This window comes from Epinephelus lanceolatus, chromosome 17 (genome assembly GCF_041903045.1).
Source record: "Epinephelus lanceolatus isolate andai-2023 chromosome 17, ASM4190304v1, whole genome shotgun sequence".
Classification (NCBI taxonomy): Eukaryota; Metazoa; Chordata; class Actinopteri; order Perciformes; family Serranidae; genus Epinephelus; species Epinephelus lanceolatus.
Genome location: NC_135750.1, coordinates 7,166,115 through 7,184,622, shown reverse-complemented (window position 1 = coordinate 7,184,622; position 18,508 = coordinate 7,166,115). Strand labels below are relative to the sequence as shown.

Genomic DNA, 18,508 nt, shown 5'->3' with positions numbered 1-18,508 from the left:
AGGGCTTAAAAGACCCAGTCTGCCTCCAGTGTGAGTCCTGATGGAGCACATGGTCCCACTCAGATCAACAGAAAACTCTTTGTGTCCACAGACCTGGTCCAGACAGCAGAGAGCTGCAGAGTGATGAAGTCCATGAGAAGAAGTAAGTGGACCGTTGATTGATTCCAGTCTTTAATGTGTCACTGTTGGTTCATGTCTTCACCTCCTGTCTTTGATAGAGTTTATCTGACAACATATACTTTAAGTCTAATGATGAACCTGTCTGTCTGTCTGTCTGTCTGTCTTCATCAGGAGGCTGCAGGTTATCACCAACATGAAAAGGTATCACACTCAACACTTGACATCACATTTGATCCTATTTCACCTTCAACATGTTCATCAACTCTTTAACTGAAAATCTTTTTGTTTTGGACAGTTTGAAGGCGTTTTTTGGGGCATTTGTACATTAAACTGTTATTTGAGAATATAAACAGATGATTCATTGACAATAATATAATCATTTGCTGCAGCATAAAGACATGTATACATGTATGTGTATGTCAGACATTAACTTCTCTGGGGACTAGTTGAGGAGGTCTCCTCAGGTGTGCTGTGGCCTAAACCAAACCTCAGTTTGAAGTGATGTGGCAGGTCAACAGTGTAAAGTCTGAACACATCAGATTAATAACACACTGCTTAAACAATCACACACCAAATACAAACAAGTATCACATCAGACGTGACTCTAGTTGTTTAGTTATTGTATCCCATTGTAATGTTGGTTAAATAAGCATTATAAACAAGACGTGTTTCAAACACATGCTTTAACTGTAATAAAATAACTTCCAGTGCCAAATAAAACCAGTGAAATCAGAGACAGAAATCTTGTATGTTCAGTTAATTTCAGTGTTTCTATCAGTTTCCAGCAGCAGAGAGAAAAGTCCCCTGTACCCAGCTGTGTGTCCATAAAGAGTGATCGGTCAAAAGACCTTGGGATTGGCTTCACAGATGGACTCCCTTCTTCTGACCTGCTGTAAGTAAATAAAACTGTTGATTGAAACAGATGAACTAACTGTTCTGATCCTCAGTCATGAGACACAGAATCAGGTGTCCATCATTTACAATGTTGTTTACATCTGGTTTTCATTCTGATCAATCATAACAGAACACGTCTTTAACTAACTGGTCTGTGTGTGTGTGTGTGTGTGTGTGTGTGTGTGTGTGTGTGTTTGAATGTAAATCATTAAGTGTAAACAGTCTATGGTGCAAACACAATCAGAGCTACTTCCTCCTCAGAGTCGAATCACTAAGCTTGAGTCGTAAGAAGCGTCACTCAGTTTTGTTTTTATTGGCCAACTTTTGTTTGAAGCCTAAAACTGAGTTTTTTTTTATTTTGAATCCTGAAGAGATTTTTTGTTGAGACGTGGACTCTTGCTGAGATTTGAATGGAGATAAAGACTTATTTTGTTGATGGTTGACCTGTAGGTTTATGCTGTGTGTTGGGGTTCCATTCCGCTGTCTGGAGTTATTTTTCAACAGTCACAGACTCACTATACATTATCCCGCTTAGAACATGGCTTACTACTAAAAAATTCAGCGATGTGACACTAAATAATGATTAAAGCACGTTTTAGCCTATTGATTCAAAATTCGCAAAAAGAAATGTGTTTGTACTATGTATCCATGGCAACGGCAGCCTAATGATAATTAATATTGAATTCACCCTTCGCTAAGGCCTCCCCCCCTTAGTTACTGTTGCTAAGTCCGACTAACTTTCGGTTTCGGAGCCAGACTGGCATGGCGCCGCTCCCACTGTCGCTAACGGTCCATAGGGACTTGGGGTGGGAACCGGAGGGTCGCCTGTTCGAGTCCCCGTCCGGATCAAAATATGGAGCGTGAACTGGTAGCTGGAGAGGTGTCAGTTCACCTCCTGGGCACTGCCGAGGTGCCCTTGAGCAAGGTACCGAACCCCCCCCAACCACTCGGGGCGCCTGACCAAAGGGCAGCCCCCTCACTCTGACATCTCTCCACTTTGTGCATGTATAGGTCCTGTTTGTGCATGTGTGTGTCTTTCGGACCTGTGTGTAATTGACAAGCAAGAGTGAAAACATTGAATTTCCCCTCAGGGAGATTTATAAAATAAATAAACTTAAACTTAAACTTAAGCTGCACTCCCTGGAGAAATACTCTCACATTTCTACAATATGCATTTGAAGGATATATTCAGGATGTCAGCCTGACAGCAACGAAATCAAGGTAACACAGTCTGTGCAGATGAACAGTGTTTAGCTTCACCCCCATGCCGCTCCCAGCACAGACACACAGCTGTTTGAATATGAGCAAAGTTTCCCTGCTTCATTTCACCGGTTCCTGTACAGCAGGTTCGGCCTTTTTTCTCTGTTATAATCATTAAAAAGCAAAAGCAGCATGTGTATACATTCATTAGGTACGTTTCCATTTCCACTCCGATCCTATTTGGCCTGTGTGGAGTAACGTTAACTGATTTTGATGCTCCTAGGCCACCGTTGCTATGGCGTCCCTAGGTGATACCTCAAGAAATAAACACTGCAGAATTTTGTTGACTGACCAATCAGAATCAAGTATTTAAGAGTGCCATGTTCTAAATTAATGATAATAATAATAATAACTAGAACTGCACGCAGTTATGAATGGGGTCCAAGCCTCCTCACGCAACTTGGCCCCCATGCCCCACGGAGCCCACAAAAGTCGGCCCCAAAGGACAACAGGCTCGGGGCGAGCGTCAGGACGCAGGCCAATGTCTGAGCTGCAGTATTCGCTGTAATGGGAAGTGTGAAAGGCTGAATGTGTTTGTTGTAATAAGTACGGTTGGGATCCGGATCCAGCATGCATGTCACATGCATTTCCAGTAGAGTGCGGCACGGGCCGCATATTTCTGTCCGAACCCGACCGAACCCGACATTATTTAAGTACTAAAGCACTGAGTTTGTGTCACACAGTTGTTATGGTTACAGGCTATTTAACAGGCCGGGCGTGCGCCATGGGTGCTCCACGGAGAGGGAGACCTCCGTGTTTCAGACGGGAGCAGGCGGCGGGAGGTCCTAGGCTTCCAGCGGGGAGCGGTAGAAACAAACAGCCAATGTGTGTGTGTGTGTTCTGTTCAGGTGTTGTCATGTAAATAACAGTGCCCGAGCATGAATGCATATAAGTATTTTTTATTACATTGCTGTGGTTAATTTGAGATAATAGTGTTACTGTAGAAATCAGAGAATCACTTTTTGTTGTTATATATTCTCAGGGAGATGATACAAGCTCTAAATCTGAAATACACACCACACACAAATGTGTATTTTCATCTAATTGTACTGTGCAACAGTTAGAATAAAGTTTTTGTATTTGTATGATTGCATTTGTGTTTATTATATACTTGTTTAAGTATAGCAAGTATAATGAATATAATGTAGGAATTGGTAAGAGGAATCGGTAAGGAATCCGACCGTTAAGAAGGAATCGGTAAGGAATCGGAATTGTTAAAATCCTAACGAGTCCCAACCCTAGAAATAAGCCACGCCAACTTTGACTAATCATTACCACTTTGCGGCTGGCCTCAGGACTGACCCCACATCATGCTCACCAAATTTGGTACAAATCCGATCAACTTTTAAGAGACTTAATCTTTCTAGTTTTATAGCACCCCCTATTGGTTGATTTGCGCCAAATTTGGCACAGAGCCTCTGGATGACCTCTGGAATAACTGACTCAGGTTTGATGTTAATAGAGGTTACTTTGACAAAAATATGCAACAATATGTTTTTTTTAGCTAGGAAAAAAAATTTGTTTGATTATAACTAGGGCATATTTTGGAGTACCTAAATTCTTTTCACAACTTTGGATCAGAGACATCTGGAGATGGTTTGTGCAAAGTTTCACGCAGATTGAACAAGATCTGTAGGAGGAGTTCGAAAAAGTGGTTTTGGACATGTAGCAACTTAATGAAGGAAATCTGCAGCGGAAGTGGATGTAGCCTATGTCAGAATATCCAGCTCTATTCAGGGAATACTTGGATATAAAGGTTATGAATATGTGATTTAAAATGTGGAAGTTAAAGGCAGAAATGCATTTGCATCGAGCATAGCGCCACCTAGTGGAATATCTGCACAATTTTTGGTTTGGGAGGTGTGTGTCCTGTTCTACATGTACTCTATAAATTTCACAGCCCTCAGTACAATAGTTCAGCTGAAATAAATGGTTGTTATTTAGCTTGTAATAAGCCATGCCCACTTTGACCAATCATGATCACCTTCTGTATATGGCCTCAGGAATGGCCCTCCATCGTGCCCACCAAATTTGGTAAAAATCGGTGTAGCCTTTTAGGAGATATAAACTTCCCATATTTGTAGCGCCCCCTAGTGGCCAACGTTCACCAAATTTGGTTCACGCCCTCACAATGACATGACAACTACAGATCTCAAATTTAGTGTTGATAGCATTTAATTTGACCAAGATACAGAACAGTTTGAGTTTTTATAGCTAGCTACAAAAATTAGTTCATGAATAATTCGCAAATTTTTTGACCGAGCAAAATTCTTTTCTCAACTTTAGATGAGGTCCATGTCGGGAGTGTACGTACCAAGTTTCATGCAGATTGGACAAAATCCCTAGGAGGAGTTTAAAAAAGTAGGTTTCGCAGTTTTTGCGATTTTGCCGGGGAAAAAGCACAGGCGGAAATGGGCGGGGCCTAGCCCACGTGATGCAGCTCCATTCAGGGAATCCAGGGATATGAGGTTTTTGAATGTGCGACATACGGTGTGGGAGTTCTAGGCCAAAACGCGATTTCTTGAGTATAGCGCCCCCTGCAGGCGGATATGTGTAATTTTTGGTGTCTGAGGTACGTGCAGAGGTCTGGACCAATGCTCCAAATTGTACCACCCTCCCATGCACGGTTTACCCTGCAGCACCACTTTTATCTACGGAAGAATAAAAATAGAGGAAAAAAAAGAATCTTTACAATTACAATAGGGTTCCCAGCACCGCTGCTTCCCAGGACCCCTAATAATACATTTTATTTGAAAGTGCCTTTCTTGACACCCAAGGACACTTTACGATCAAAGACAATAAAACATCATATAAAAACATCAAACAGTCCAAAAAAAGTGTTCAATCAAGATAACAACATAACACAAAATGAAAGTATAAAACACTGAGTTAACAATACAATTACAAAACAGGGAAGGCTAATTTAAAAAAGTGCATTTTCAGTTGACATTTAAAAGAAACCAGGGAAGTGCACTGGTGCAGGACAAGGGACAGAGCATTCCAGAGATGGGGGCTAGCAACACTGAATGCCCTGTCACCCATAGTGCGGAGTCTGGAGGGGGGAATGGCGAGAAGATGTGTATCTGAGGAACGGAGTGAGCGGGAAGAAGTGTGTGGAAGAAGACGGCTGGAGAGATAAGGAGGGGCCAAGCTGTGGACAGATTTGAAAACCAGAAGTTTGAAATGGATGCGATATTTTATTGGGCACTGAATGTGTAATACACTGTGGTGAACTGTGTTTTGTTTCATGTTGTCGGCTGGTGCCTTGTTTGGTTGATTCTTATTCCAAGGCTCATATACTGAAAGACATGGGTCCTTTCTGGAGGTGATTGGTACCTAACTAAGAAACATTATCTTTGTCAGACCTGAACTCTGACTGGTACCTGGGCTCCAAGTCAAACTGCTATAATGTGACTCTAGTGGTTTAAGTTACTGCATCTCATTGTGACGTCTTGTTTAAAATGCTGATGTTGCTTAGGTGAGTGAAGAAGCAACCAACAAGCACCATAAAAATGCAGAGTCTTCTTTGCTGTTAAAAACATAATTTAACTGTAATAAAATAACTTTCGCTGCCAAATAAAACCAGTGAAATCGGAGACAAATCTTGTATGTTCAGTTAATTTCAGTGTTTCTATCAGTTTCCAACAGCAGAGAGAAAAGTCCCCTGTACCCAGCTGTGTGTCCATGAAGAGTGATCAGTCAAAAGACTTTGTGTTTGACTTCAAAGATGGACTCCCTTCTTCTGACCTGCTGTAAGTAAATAAAACTGTTGATTGAAACAGATGAACTAACTGTTCTGATCCTCAGTCATGAGACACAGAATCAGGTGTCCATCATTTACAGTGTTGTTTACATCTGATTTTCATTCTGATCAATCATGACAGAGCACATCTTTAACTAACTGGTGTGTGTGCGTGTGTGCATGCGTGCATGCGTGCGTGCATGCGTGTTACAAATTCTACAGTCTCCTGGTGCAAACATAATGTGAGCTCATTGTTGATGATTCCTCCACAGAGTGGACCAGGAGAGCTCAGAGGTTCCCAGTGGTCAGTCTGCCCAGCAGCATCAAACACACCTGGACTCCATATTTATGGTCTGTACATGTACAACAACTACTTTAACATCTATTCTGTTCACAATCATCTCCATGCTGCACTTTTTACACCAGTGGATTGTCAGTGTGTCCAACATGGATCTGATGTTTGATTGTGTCATTCATATAATATTCTGTTCCAGCTGCTGGAGGAGAACATCGTCACTTTTGTGAAGAACGAGCTGAAGAAGATCCAGAAGGTTCTGAGTTCAGATTACCCAGAATGCTCAGAGAGTCAGAGGGAGGATGAGGAGGTGTTGGATGGTGAGGATGAAGAGCAGAGGAGGATCAGCAGAGAGGCATTTGTGAAGATCACACTGAACTTCCTGAGGAAAATGAAGCAGGAGGAGCTGGCTGACTGTCTGCAGAGCAGTAAGAGGATTTCTATAAAGATTTAACATGATGGATAAACGGGATGTTTACTAATGTCTCAAGAGACGGACCAAAATATATTCATATACTCATTCTTTGAGTAAATTATATGTTGAAATATTTTCTTTGTCTTACTGATCTTCTTTGTTGTGTTCATTCAGGAAGTTATTCTGCAGCCTGTCAGCGTAAACTCAAATCTAACCTGCAGAAGAAGTTCCAGTGTGTGTTTGAGGGGATCGCTAAAGCAGGAAACCCAACCCTTCTGAATCAGATCTACACAGAGCTCTACATCACAGAGGGAGGGACTGCAGAGGTCAATGATGAACATGAGGTCAGACAGATTGAAACAGCATCCAGGAAACCAGACAGACCAGAAACAACAATCAGACAAGAAGACATCTTTAAAGCCTCACCTGGAAGAGATGAACCAATCAAAACAGTGATTACAAAGGGAGTGGCTGGCATTGGGAAAACAGTCTTAACGCAGAAGTTCACTCTGGACTGGGCTGAAGACAAAGCCAACCAGGACATACAGTTGACATTTCCATTCACTTTCAGAGAGCTGAATGTGCTGAAAGAGAAAAAGTACAGCTTGGTGGAACTTGTTCATCACTTCTTTACTGAAACCAAGGAAGCAGGAATCTGCAGGTTTGAAGAGTTCCAGGTTGTGTTCATCTTTGACGGTCTGGATGAGTGTCGACTTCCTCTGGACTTCCACAACAACGAGATCCTGACTGATGTTACAGAGTCCACCTCAGTGGATGTGCTGCTGACAAACCTCATCAGGGGGAAACTGCTTCCCTCTGCTCGCCTCTGGATAACCACACGACCTGCAGCAGCCAATCAGATCCCTCCTGAGTGTGTTGACATGGTGACGGAGGTCAGAGGGTTCACTGACCCACAGAAGGAGGAGTACTTCAGGAAGAGATTCAGAGATGAGGAGCAGGCCAGCAGAATCATCTCTCACATCAAGACATCACGAAGCCTCCACATCATGTGCCACATCCCAGTCTTCTGCTGGATCACTGCTACAGTTCTGGAGGATGTGATGAAGACCAGAGAGGAAGGAGAGCTGCCCAAGACCCTGACTGAGATGTACATCCACTTCCTGGTGGTTCAGACCAAAGTGAAGAACATCAAGTATGATGGAGGAGCTGAGACAGATCCACACTGGAATAGAAAGAGCAGGAAGATGATTGAGTCTCTGGGAAAACTGGCTTTTGATCAGCTGCAGAAAGGCAACCTGATCTTCTATGAATCAGACCTGACAGAGTGTGGCATTGATATCAGAGCAGCCTCACTGTACTCAGGAGTGTTCACACAGATCTTTAAAGAGGAGAGAGGACTGTACCAGGACAAGGTGTTCTGCTTCGTCCATCTGAGTGTTCAGGAGTTTCTGGCTGCTCTTCATGTCCATCTGACCTTCATCAAGTCTGGAGTCAATCTGATGGCAGAACAACAAACAACATCCCTGTGGTCTAAAGTCTTCAGAGACAAACAGAATCTGAACTATCTCCACCAGAGTGCTGTGGACAAGGCCTTGCAGAGTCCAAATGGACACCTGGACTTGTTCCTCCGGTACCTCCTGGGTCTTTCACTGCAGACCAATCAGAAACACCTACGAGGTCTGCTGACACAGACAGGAAGTAGCTCACAGACCAATCAGGAAACAGTCCAGTACATCAAGAAGATGATCAACGAGGATCTGTCTGCTGAGAGAAGCATCAATCTGTTCCACTGTCTGAATGAACTGAATGATCGTTCTCTAGTGGAGGAAATCCAACAGTCCCTGAGTTCAGGACGTCTCTCCACAGATAAACTGTCTCCTGCTCACTGGTCAGCTCTGGTCTTCATCTTACTGTCATCAGAAGAAGATCTGGACGTGTTTGACCTGAAGAAATACTCTGCTTCAGAGGAGGCTCTTCTGAGGCTGCTGCCAGTGGTCAAAGCCTCCAACAAAGCTCTGTAAGTACAGAGACAGCTGGATTCATATATCCTAACTTAAATGCTCTGTTGGCTTTTCAACTTACTATCTTTTTCTTTATTATATTGTCTCTTCAGACTGAGTGGTTGTAACCTCTCACAGAGAAGTTGTGAAGCTCTGTCCTCAGTTCTCAGCTCCCAGTCCTCCAGTCTGAGACATCTGGACCTGAGTGACAACGACCTGAAGGATTCAGGAGTGAACCTTCTGTCTGATGGACTGAAGAATTCACACTGTACACTGGAAACTCTCAGGTCAGGATTCATCAACATGTTCAACTGATGGCCACTTAGATCCTGATTTACATTAGTTGATAAACTCATAACCATCACAGGATTTCAAACCAGTTGTGTTTTGTGTTTCAGTCTCTTTCCATCAACATGTTTTATGTTGTTTTTTTCTCTGTTGTTGGAACTTGAAATATCAGAGAGGAATCAGTGATGTTGTCAGATAGTTGGTGGACATTAATGGGTGTTTGGTTGTGACTAGAAAAAAGTCAGTAATAATGTTGATGTAACCCCACAGTAGGCGACAGTATGGCAGTACTGTGGTACTCACCCTCAGATTATGTGACATGTGTGTTGTCTTGTGTGTTTGCAGTGTGTCAGGCTGTCTGATCACAGAGGAAGGCTGTGTTTCTCTGGCCTCAGCTCTGAGCTCCAACCCCTCCCATCTGAGACACCTGGACCTGAGTAACAACAGCCTGAAGGATTCAGGAGTGAACCTTCTGTCTGATGGACTGAAGAGTTCACACTGTACACTGGAAACTCTCAGGTCAGATCAAGCTGCAGACCTTCTGAAATGATTTCAGTTATTTCTCTAAACTCCATACAGTTTAAACATTCTCTCTCATGTCAGCATTTCTGATTCTGACAAATGTTCAATCAGGATTTGAAACTTCACAGTTCAGAAACTCTTTTCTGGTTCAATCCCACCTACTGAACTACATACAGATATGAACTCTGGCTGATATAGAAAAGACCATTATGCTTTCATGTTATTTGGATTGACTCCTTATTTATGAGTTAATCATAATTAACTGTAAGGATTTAAATCTGTGCTCAGAAGAGATTATACTGTCGATCACCAAATTTAGTGGGTCCTCACTTGTTACCATCTGGATGAAGTTGATATTTCAGTTTTACTGAACAAATTTAAAGTGTTCTTCTTGACTCAGTGTTATAATGCAGGTCTGTTAGTGTCCTGTTAGCTGAAGTACTAACTGAGATCTTTGGTCCTTTAGATTTGACTTCAGTCCAGACTCATTAATCAAAGAGGATTGCATTTTAACACAAATATTTTTCTTCCTGATGATTGTTGTCTCTGTAGGCTGAGTGTCTGTGACCTGTCAGAGAGAAGCTGTGAAGCTCTGTCCTCAGTTCTCAGCTCCCAGTCCTCCAGTCTGAGACACCTGGACCTGAGTAACAACAACCTGAAGGATTCAGGAGTGAACCTTCTGTCTGATGGATTGAAGAGTTCACACTGTACACTGGAAACTCTCAGGTCAGGATTCATCAAAATGTTCAACTGATGGCCACTTAGATCCTGATTTACATTAGTTGATAAACTCATAACCATCACAGGATTGTCTCTGCTGATATGATTTCAAACCAGTTGTGTTTTGTGTTTCAGTCTCTTTCCATCTACATGTTTTATGTTGTTTTTTTCTCTGTTGTTGGAACTTGAAATATCAGAGAGGAATCAGTGATGTTGTCAGATAGTTGGTGGACATTAGTGGGTGTTTGGTTGTGACTAGAAAAAAGTCAGTAATAATGTTGATGTAACCCCACAGTAGGCGACAGTATGGCAGTACTGTGGTACCGATATGAACTGTGGCTGATAAAGAAAAGACCATTATGCTTTCATATCATGTTATTTGGATTGACTCCTTATTTATGAGTTAATCATAATTAACTGTAACAATTTTAAAATGTGCTCAGAAGGGATTAAACTGTAGATCACCAAATTTAGTGGGTCCTCACTTGTTACCATCTGGATGAAGTTGATATTCCAATTAAAATGCACTGTTGCTCTCACTGAACTACTGAATATATTTGTGTCCTCTGGTAAGTAAAGTAAGTAAGTAAATTTATTTATATAGCACTTCTCACAGAGAGGACTCACAAATTGCTTCACAAGATAAAATACAAAAAATACAATAACAGAAACAATGCAAAATACACAAAAACAAATAAAAAGTAAAGTGCAGCGAAATACAGAGATGATACAATGGACAATTAATGGAACGCATGCCTAAACAGATGTGTTTTTAACTGCTTTTTAAAAATGTCCACGGAAGAGGCCGCTCTCAGCTCATGAGGTAGTGCATTCCACCATTTCGGTGCAACAGCCTTAAAGGCTCTATCACCTTTCGTCTTTAATCTTGTGTGAGGGACAGTAAGTAGGTGGCCTTCAGCGGACCACAGTGACCTGACAGGACAGTGAAAGGACACCAGATCCGTCCAGTATGCAGGTGCTTGACCATGGAGGGCTCTGTAAGTGATGGTTAGAATCTTGTGCTGGATCCTGAAATTAACAGGGAGCCAGTCCAAGGATGCCAGGACTGGAGTGATGTGAGTGAACTTATGAGATCTGGACAGAAGCCTGGCGGCAGTGTTCTGGACCAGCTGGAGGCGGTCTAATGAAGTTTTATTGAGACAGGTGAAAAGAGAATTACAGTAATCCAGACGTGAGGAAATAAAAGCATGGATGATCATTTCTAGCTCGGAATCAGTTAAAATGGATCTGAGTTTGGAAATGTTTTTGAGGTGGAAAAAGCAGGAGCGAGTGACAGTTTTGATGTGGTCATCGAAGAGCATGGCCTGATCAAATGTGACTTGGGGCGCACATTTGCACTGAGGGACCCTAAGCAGCTGGCCACTTTAGATGCTGAGGCATCAGGTGCAATAATTAAAATCTCAGTTTTAGCTGCGTTCAACTGAAGGGAGTTAGTAGCCATCCAGTCCTTAATTACATTCATACAATCATACAGTGAGTCAATTCCATCGGTCCTATCAGGGTTAAAAGAAAAATATAACTGGAGGTCATCTGCATACATATGGTATGAGATACCTTCAAAATTGCTGATGACATCTCTGAGAGGGAGCATGTATAGCGTAAAGAGGATAGGCCCAAGCACTGAACCTTGGGGCACCCCGCAAGAAAGGGGGGCAAACTCTGATTTATGAGGGCCAACAGCCACAAAAAAGGATCGATCAGACAGTTAGGATTTAAACCAATGAAGGGCAGTCCCTGAGATTCCTACCCTGTCCCTCAGCCTGTCTAAAAGGATGTGGTGATCAACAGTGTCAAAGGCTGCACTGAGATCAAGCAGAACCAGGATAGTGGATTTACCGGCATCAGAGGCCATCATGATGTCATTGAAGACCCTGAGAAGAGCAGTTTCTGTGGAATGTAACTGACGATAACCGGACTGAAATTTATCTAAGATATTGTAACTGTTCAACGCTGTCACTAACTGGTTTGCAACTGCTTTTTCTAGAATCTTAGATACAAAGGGCAGCTTGGAAATAGGCCGGTAGTTACTAAGAACAGCGGGGTCCAGATTGGGCTTTTTGAGAAGCGGCTGAACAACCGCTTGCTTGAAATGGGACGGGACACGACCAGAAACCAGTGAGCTATTGATTATGGAGAGCAGAGATGGACCAAGAGTGCTGAAAACATTTTTCAGCAAAGTTGTGGGCAGGATATCCAGCGGACTAGAAGAGATCTTCATAGTGCACACAAGATCTGCTAAGTCTTGTAAGGAGACAGGTGAGAAATTGTCAATAATTGACTGTTGTTTGGGAGGATCAGGAAGGGAGGAGGAGGAGGAGGGTGTTATACTGGCCTTGACACTGGCAACCTTATTCACAAAATACATTAAAAAATTGCTACAGTCCTCATCAGAGGACACAGGTAGAGCAGGCGGTTGCGCACCAGTAATGCTACTTATAGTGTCAAAAATGACCCTGGGATTTCTCTTGTTGGAGATGATGAGATTTTTAAAATAAGGGGCTCTGGCTACCCTAACAACAGAATTGAATTCAGCTAACAGTTCTTTAAAATAAAGACGATGTACATGAAGCTTGCTTGATTTCCACAAGCGCTCAGCTCTCCGACATTTACGACGAAGGCAGCGGATGTCGTCGTTCAGCCAGGGAGTGGGATTAGCTGTGGGGATAGTTCGAGGCTTTAAAGGAGCAATCTTATCAAGAATAGCAGAGCAGTGTGAGTTAAAAGTTAAAACTTGGGAGTCAACGTCAACATTAATACTAACAGGCTGCGCCACACTGTTAAAAGTGAATGAGAATTTCTGAGCAGAGAGGTTATTTAACATACGGGTGAGTTTTGTACGCTTGCTGGTTGAACAATCAGAAATAATAGACAAATTAAACAGGATGCAGTTGTGATCAGTGACGGGCAGCTCCTCAGAGACGATACAATCAATGTCCAAACCAAGTCGTCCAGCGTGTTTCCCTTAATGTGTGTCGGGGCATTGACATGTTGCACAAAATGAAAAGATTCGGTGAGATTTATAAAATTATTAGCAAAGGAGTTTGTGGTGTCATTTACAGGCACATTAAAATCCCCAAGCATTAAGATTCTTTGAAATTTAGTGATGGAAGCCAAAAAGTCACTGAATTCAGCCAGAAAGGCACCATTAATACCAGGAGGGCGATAAATTAAAATACAATAAAACGGGTTAGAGCAGCCAACTTTAGAAATAAGCAGTTCAAATGAGGTACAAGTTCTACAATTCACTCTCCTCGAGGAGAAACTGTCTTTGTACAACAAAGCAAGGCCACCACCGCGGCCAGTGGTCCTTGGGGCACATATGAATGCGCAATCAGGCGGGCATAGCTCCTTCATGGACACATAATCTTCATCCCTTTGCCAGGTCTCGGTGAAAAACATGAAATCTAAATCTCTAGCGATGAAAAAATCTGGTCTATCTGTCCACGCTGGCTCTAAGAAAAGCTTCTTTAAAATCACAGGTAGCAAACAGGTCACTATATTATTAATCAGGATGATGTTTACTATCATATGAAATATGATAGAATCCTGTCAAAGCACCATAACGTTACCACTGTGGATTAGGTTTTATGTTTGGTCCTGATTTGCTGAAGTCTGTTTTACACTGCTGGTATATGACAACTGATTAGAAAATTAATTAGTCCATTGGTATTTATCACAGATAATATTCAATCAGTAAAATTCGTTTCATTTTAATTTGCCCCCAAACTTCAGTGATGTATGTGTCTCCTTCATTAAGGGACAGTAAATGCAGTTCTTGTTTAAATCTGCTGCATCAAGTTTAAAGTTTCAGAGCTGTAGAAAGAGCAGCTGTCACGTTAGAAATAAACAGAGAGGTAAAATAAATATATTCACATATGAGTTCACACAGTTAGTAATATTAATGCAAACACTCCCCTCTGGCTGTAACTGAAGCCACAGTGTTGCTTTTTACTTTTCAAGATTCTTCAAAGGTGGAAGTAGGCGGCACGTGATCGATCAGTTTTAAAGGTCAATTGATGCACTGAACGCATCATTTGACTTGTTTTATGTAAACGTGCAGAGCCTGAAGAAGAAAGCCTGAGTTAACAGACAGTTGACAACCACCTTCATGGTGTCTGTTATCTCTGACTGAGACTTTAGGGTTTGTTGTGTCAGCTCAGACAAAGAGTGACTGGTTGTGTTGAACTGGCTTCGTGGTGCAGCCCTCTGGTTTGTGGGCTCATATCAAATAATACTGCAGGATGTGTTGATGCTCATCATCTGACACCAGTGTGTGTTGCCCTTAAGTCTACAAATTATTGTCCAAAGACAAAGAAACAGATAAAACCATTACCATGTAATAGTGAATCAGTGTAAACAGTCTTGATAAATCATCAGAATGTTTTGCTGTTTTAAAGGTTTGACAAGTTTGTTTTGCGCTGACAGAGAGTTCCCTGGCTGATAAGAGTCGACTGGTTGTGGGACTCACCACAGAAACTACTGTACTACTACTACTGTAATATTTTCAGCTCCAGATTACAGACAATAAAAACCAGTGCTGACTGTTGCTAGGAGACAGGATGTGAACAGCAGTGTCAGTCAGACACTTTATACATCCAACCATCCACCCTGACCTCCTTTACTTCTGACAGACAACAGTCATTATGACACAAACAAAGGAGGTCACTCATCAGGAGTAAAACAGGTGGTTTCAAAGCTCCAATAATCAATACTTGTATATTGACAATGGATCAGCTGACTGTAATGGTGAAGTGTTGTGTGGTCGTGATGAACCCACAGTAAACTGTTGAAACACCACCTGCTCAGGTACGCTGAACTAAAACAATATCAGCTGATTAATAATAAGTGATGAACATGTCGGTCCATGTGTAGACAATAACAAAGCTGTGTGTATGAGAGTGATGTAATGTCCATGTTTCCATGGTGAAAGAGGAAGTGCTGCTCTGACCCCCCTCCTCCTTTCAGGGTGAAGCCTGGTGGAGTCCGATGGTTGAGACCAGGTCTGAGGAAGTGTAAGTGTGTTTTTAATTTGATCTTCAAACTGTGACATCACTCATTCAAATCTCTGATGTCATCATCAGAGTGATGACAGATGAATAACTGCAGCTGTATTGTGTCTTCTTCTCTCCATCAGATTCCTGTGAACTCACAATCGACACAAACACAGTGAACAGACACCTCAAACTGTCTGACAACAACAGGAAGGTGACACGTGTTAAGGAGGATCAGTCATATCCTGATCATCCAGACAGATTTGACGGCTGGCCTCAGCTGCTGTGTAAAACTGGTCTGACTGGTCGCTGTTACTGGGAGGTCGAGTGTAGAGGAGGGGTTTATATATCCGTGAGTTACAGAGGAATCAGCAGGAGAGGAAACAGAGCTGACTGTGTGTTTGGAAGGAATGATCAGTCCTGGAGTCTGAGCTGCTTTAATGGTGATTACTCTGTCTGGCACAATAACAGAAAAACACACATCTCCTCCTCCTCCTCCTCCTCCTCCTCCTCCTCTGTCTCTGGTAGAGTAGCAGTGTATGTGGACTGTCCTGCTGGCACTCTGTCCTTCTTCAGAGTCTCCTCTGACTCACTGATCCACCTCCACACCTTCAACACCACATTCACTGAACCTCTTTATCCTGGGTTTTGGCTCTGGTCACCTGGTTCCTCAGTGTCTCTGTGTTCTCTGTAAGAGGGAGAGTCTCCTCCTGTTAAAGAAACTTTCTCACTGCTGAACAGATAGTTCAGTCTGTACAGGATCACACACAGCTGATGGTAGTTCACAGAATGTGTGTAGGATGTGAGTTTGTCCTGAGGGTGGCACTAAAGAAAACACTCTGGACTCCACAGATGACTCGTTTTCTGCTCGACAGTTTTTTTCTTCTTTTTTTATTTTTTACTTTTGTGTAAAATTTTAATTTCTCTTCATTCTCCCTCCAAAGTTTTCCTCCAGTTTTTCTTGTCTCTGTGTCTGTGAGACAAATGTCTGCACGAGTCTCACTGAGAATTGCAGTCAGCAGGACAGACAGAGGACAGGGACAGATCTGGGTCCAGGCAAACTCTCGGGTGCTGAAGGTCCACAGGATGCAGAGAGACAGAGGGAAGACACAAAGAGTCCTTCATGCTGTCAACAGCTGACATCATGTGGACTTGTGTTGTCCTCTGTTCTTGTCCTGTGTAGAGGAACAGCCTCTCTGGACTTCCCTTGAACCAATATTATCAATGAACAAGACCCACCAGACCACCGGGGGACAAATGTTTAGGACTCACCTCTGTATCACCCGACTGGACAAAAACTTCTTTCAGCCATCCTTAGGCCAAAAGGAGGTAAAAAGTCACTTGGGATCCCTCAAGTTTCAGATGCCATCTTAAAATATCCAGCCTTGGGGCAAAACGCGGTGATGAACGACCCACTAGTTCTCTAAGACAATGCTTCTTTTTTCCACCACATCCTGTCCCTTCCTGCCACCCCAGGAAAGCACGCCCTCCCCTCTCTTACCAAATGTTTATTGTGGCCAAAACTGAAATGTCTGTTGGACGTGAAATTATACATTTTATCCATATTATGTGTTTGAAGTGTAGAAATATAATTGGGGTTCATTAATCAACTTGTTTGCATGAATATGTGCTTCCTCATTTTGTCTTTCATTATATGTTGCCACTATAGGTTGCTTTCAATTGTATTCATTTTAATTGGATGTTAAGAACCGATTTTGACCAAAATGAGAAGAGTATGTGCCTATCGCGCATAACATGTCAAAGTATATGTCAAAGATATATTTAGATATAATCTGGTATAATAAGAAGCATTAAGTTTCTTTTGAAGTAAAGTAATCAGCCTGTTTTACAACTAAGAAGACTGCCTTATCAGATCTGCCCACTTTGGCCGGTTAAAACGTGTGATCTGGTGCGCTCGCTCTGCTCTCTGTTCTCTCTAGTGTGTGTCTCTTGACTCTCTGTTTCCTCACTCTTGTCTCTCTCTCTTTCGTGCTCTTCTTCTTAATTTTTTTGTTTCTTCTTTTTTGTATCTTAGCCTCTTTAGTATTTACGTTTTAGTTACGCTTTTATACTCTCAGCTCAAAGTTATTTTAAACTTTTAAGTTTTGCATTTCCAGTTTTCTATTATCTCCAGTTTTTTTTCAACATTTTTATGCGCGTTAATAATAACTTTGATAACAATATCAAACGGCCAACGATATTGTTTTCACCATTATTGTAGGCGTGTAATTATAACAAAGTAGACAAGTGCCTTTTTCGACCTGCCTCTTCACCCAAAGATTCATCAAACCCAGCGACTGCCAGCCACTTGCCACAGTGGTTCTTGTGCCAAACCCAAAGGCTTTTTGTAGCTTAAGGAAAACGACGTGGAGGTACCCACAAGACTTCACAGGCTCAACCGCTCCCCCCCACTACGGTGTGCCAGCTGGTGCCATTCTGCTTGGAAGTCTGGGAGTTGCAAAGTGAAAGTTTGGGGCCCCAGGAGACACGTCTGCATGATTCGCTGCTAAGAAGGGAGGCAACGAACTCCCCTCACAAGTGACCCGCTGGGCAGTGGTAAGAGCTGATGTCGAATAGGAGATTTAATTATCTTAATCTTAATCTAGGACTCCTTAGATAATATTTTGCGCATTCGTTCCGGTTTATCTTAACATACTCTCTCACTCTTGCCAAATTAAATAACCCACATGAGTGTTACTTCTTGTTTTAATCCATTTATACATACTGTTGATTTTGTGTTATTTCATATTATCCTCATTCATTTATTCAGTTGTTACCCATTTAGATTAAATAAATTTTCATTTATCGCCAAGTCTTTGTCTGTGGATATTTGTTTTGAGCAGGAATTAAGATAACTGTATGGAGAATTCATAAACCAGATATCGAGATTGATTCATTATTGATAAGCGTGGTGACGAATTAATAATTGGTTTACTGAGTTATTAATTTGATTAGTCACTTCCCTCATTAGTAGGGTGGTGCCCCAAACTTTATAACGGGTGCAAACATTCTCAAAAAGGTATTTCCCCTACACCTGTAAACTTCACTGTGCTCAGCCTCTAATAAAGACACTCACAGGAAGGCGTCTCCAGTTTTTCATGTGACAGCAGGAACCTTCATGAATGATAACTGACCTTCTGTGCTTCTTCTACACACTGATGAGCTGTTTTATACACTGATAGATTCGTGAAGCAGTGACTGTTGTGACTCTAAACTAAAGTCCAGAGGCCGTTTGTTTCCTCTGGATCATTCCAATGTGTCGGCAGGATCTTTACAGCC

The 18,508-nt window shown here is 42.2% G+C and overlaps 1 protein-coding gene across 7 annotated transcripts in view; it reads left to right on the top strand.

Annotated features, from left to right (window-relative positions):
* Positions 1-937: 937 nt before the first annotated feature.
* LOC117268645 (NLR family CARD domain-containing protein 3-like) overlaps positions 938-18,508 on the top strand; it is a 67,329-nt gene continuing 49,758 nt past the window's right edge. For 2 of the 7 annotated variants that reach the window (XM_078160590.1, XM_078160594.1), the window contains exons 1-8: positions 938-1,012; positions 5,913-6,026; positions 6,289-6,367; positions 6,511-6,739; positions 6,901-8,704; positions 8,801-8,974; positions 9,321-9,494; positions 10,050-10,223. In XM_078160590.1, the coding sequence (XP_078016716.1) occupies positions 5,959-6,026; positions 6,289-6,367; positions 6,511-6,739; positions 6,901-8,704; positions 8,801-8,974; positions 9,321-9,494; positions 10,050-10,223 (2,702 nt within the window). In that variant the 5' untranslated portion in view covers positions 938-1,012; positions 5,913-5,958. Of the gene's footprint in view, positions 1,013-5,912; positions 6,027-6,288; positions 6,368-6,510; positions 6,740-6,900; positions 8,705-8,800; positions 8,975-9,320; positions 9,495-10,049; positions 10,224-15,203; positions 15,251-15,372; positions 18,042-18,508 lie in introns of those variants that run through there. The other 5 variants (XM_078160597.1, XM_078160598.1, XM_078160592.1 and 2 more) reach the window with 5 other exon arrangements.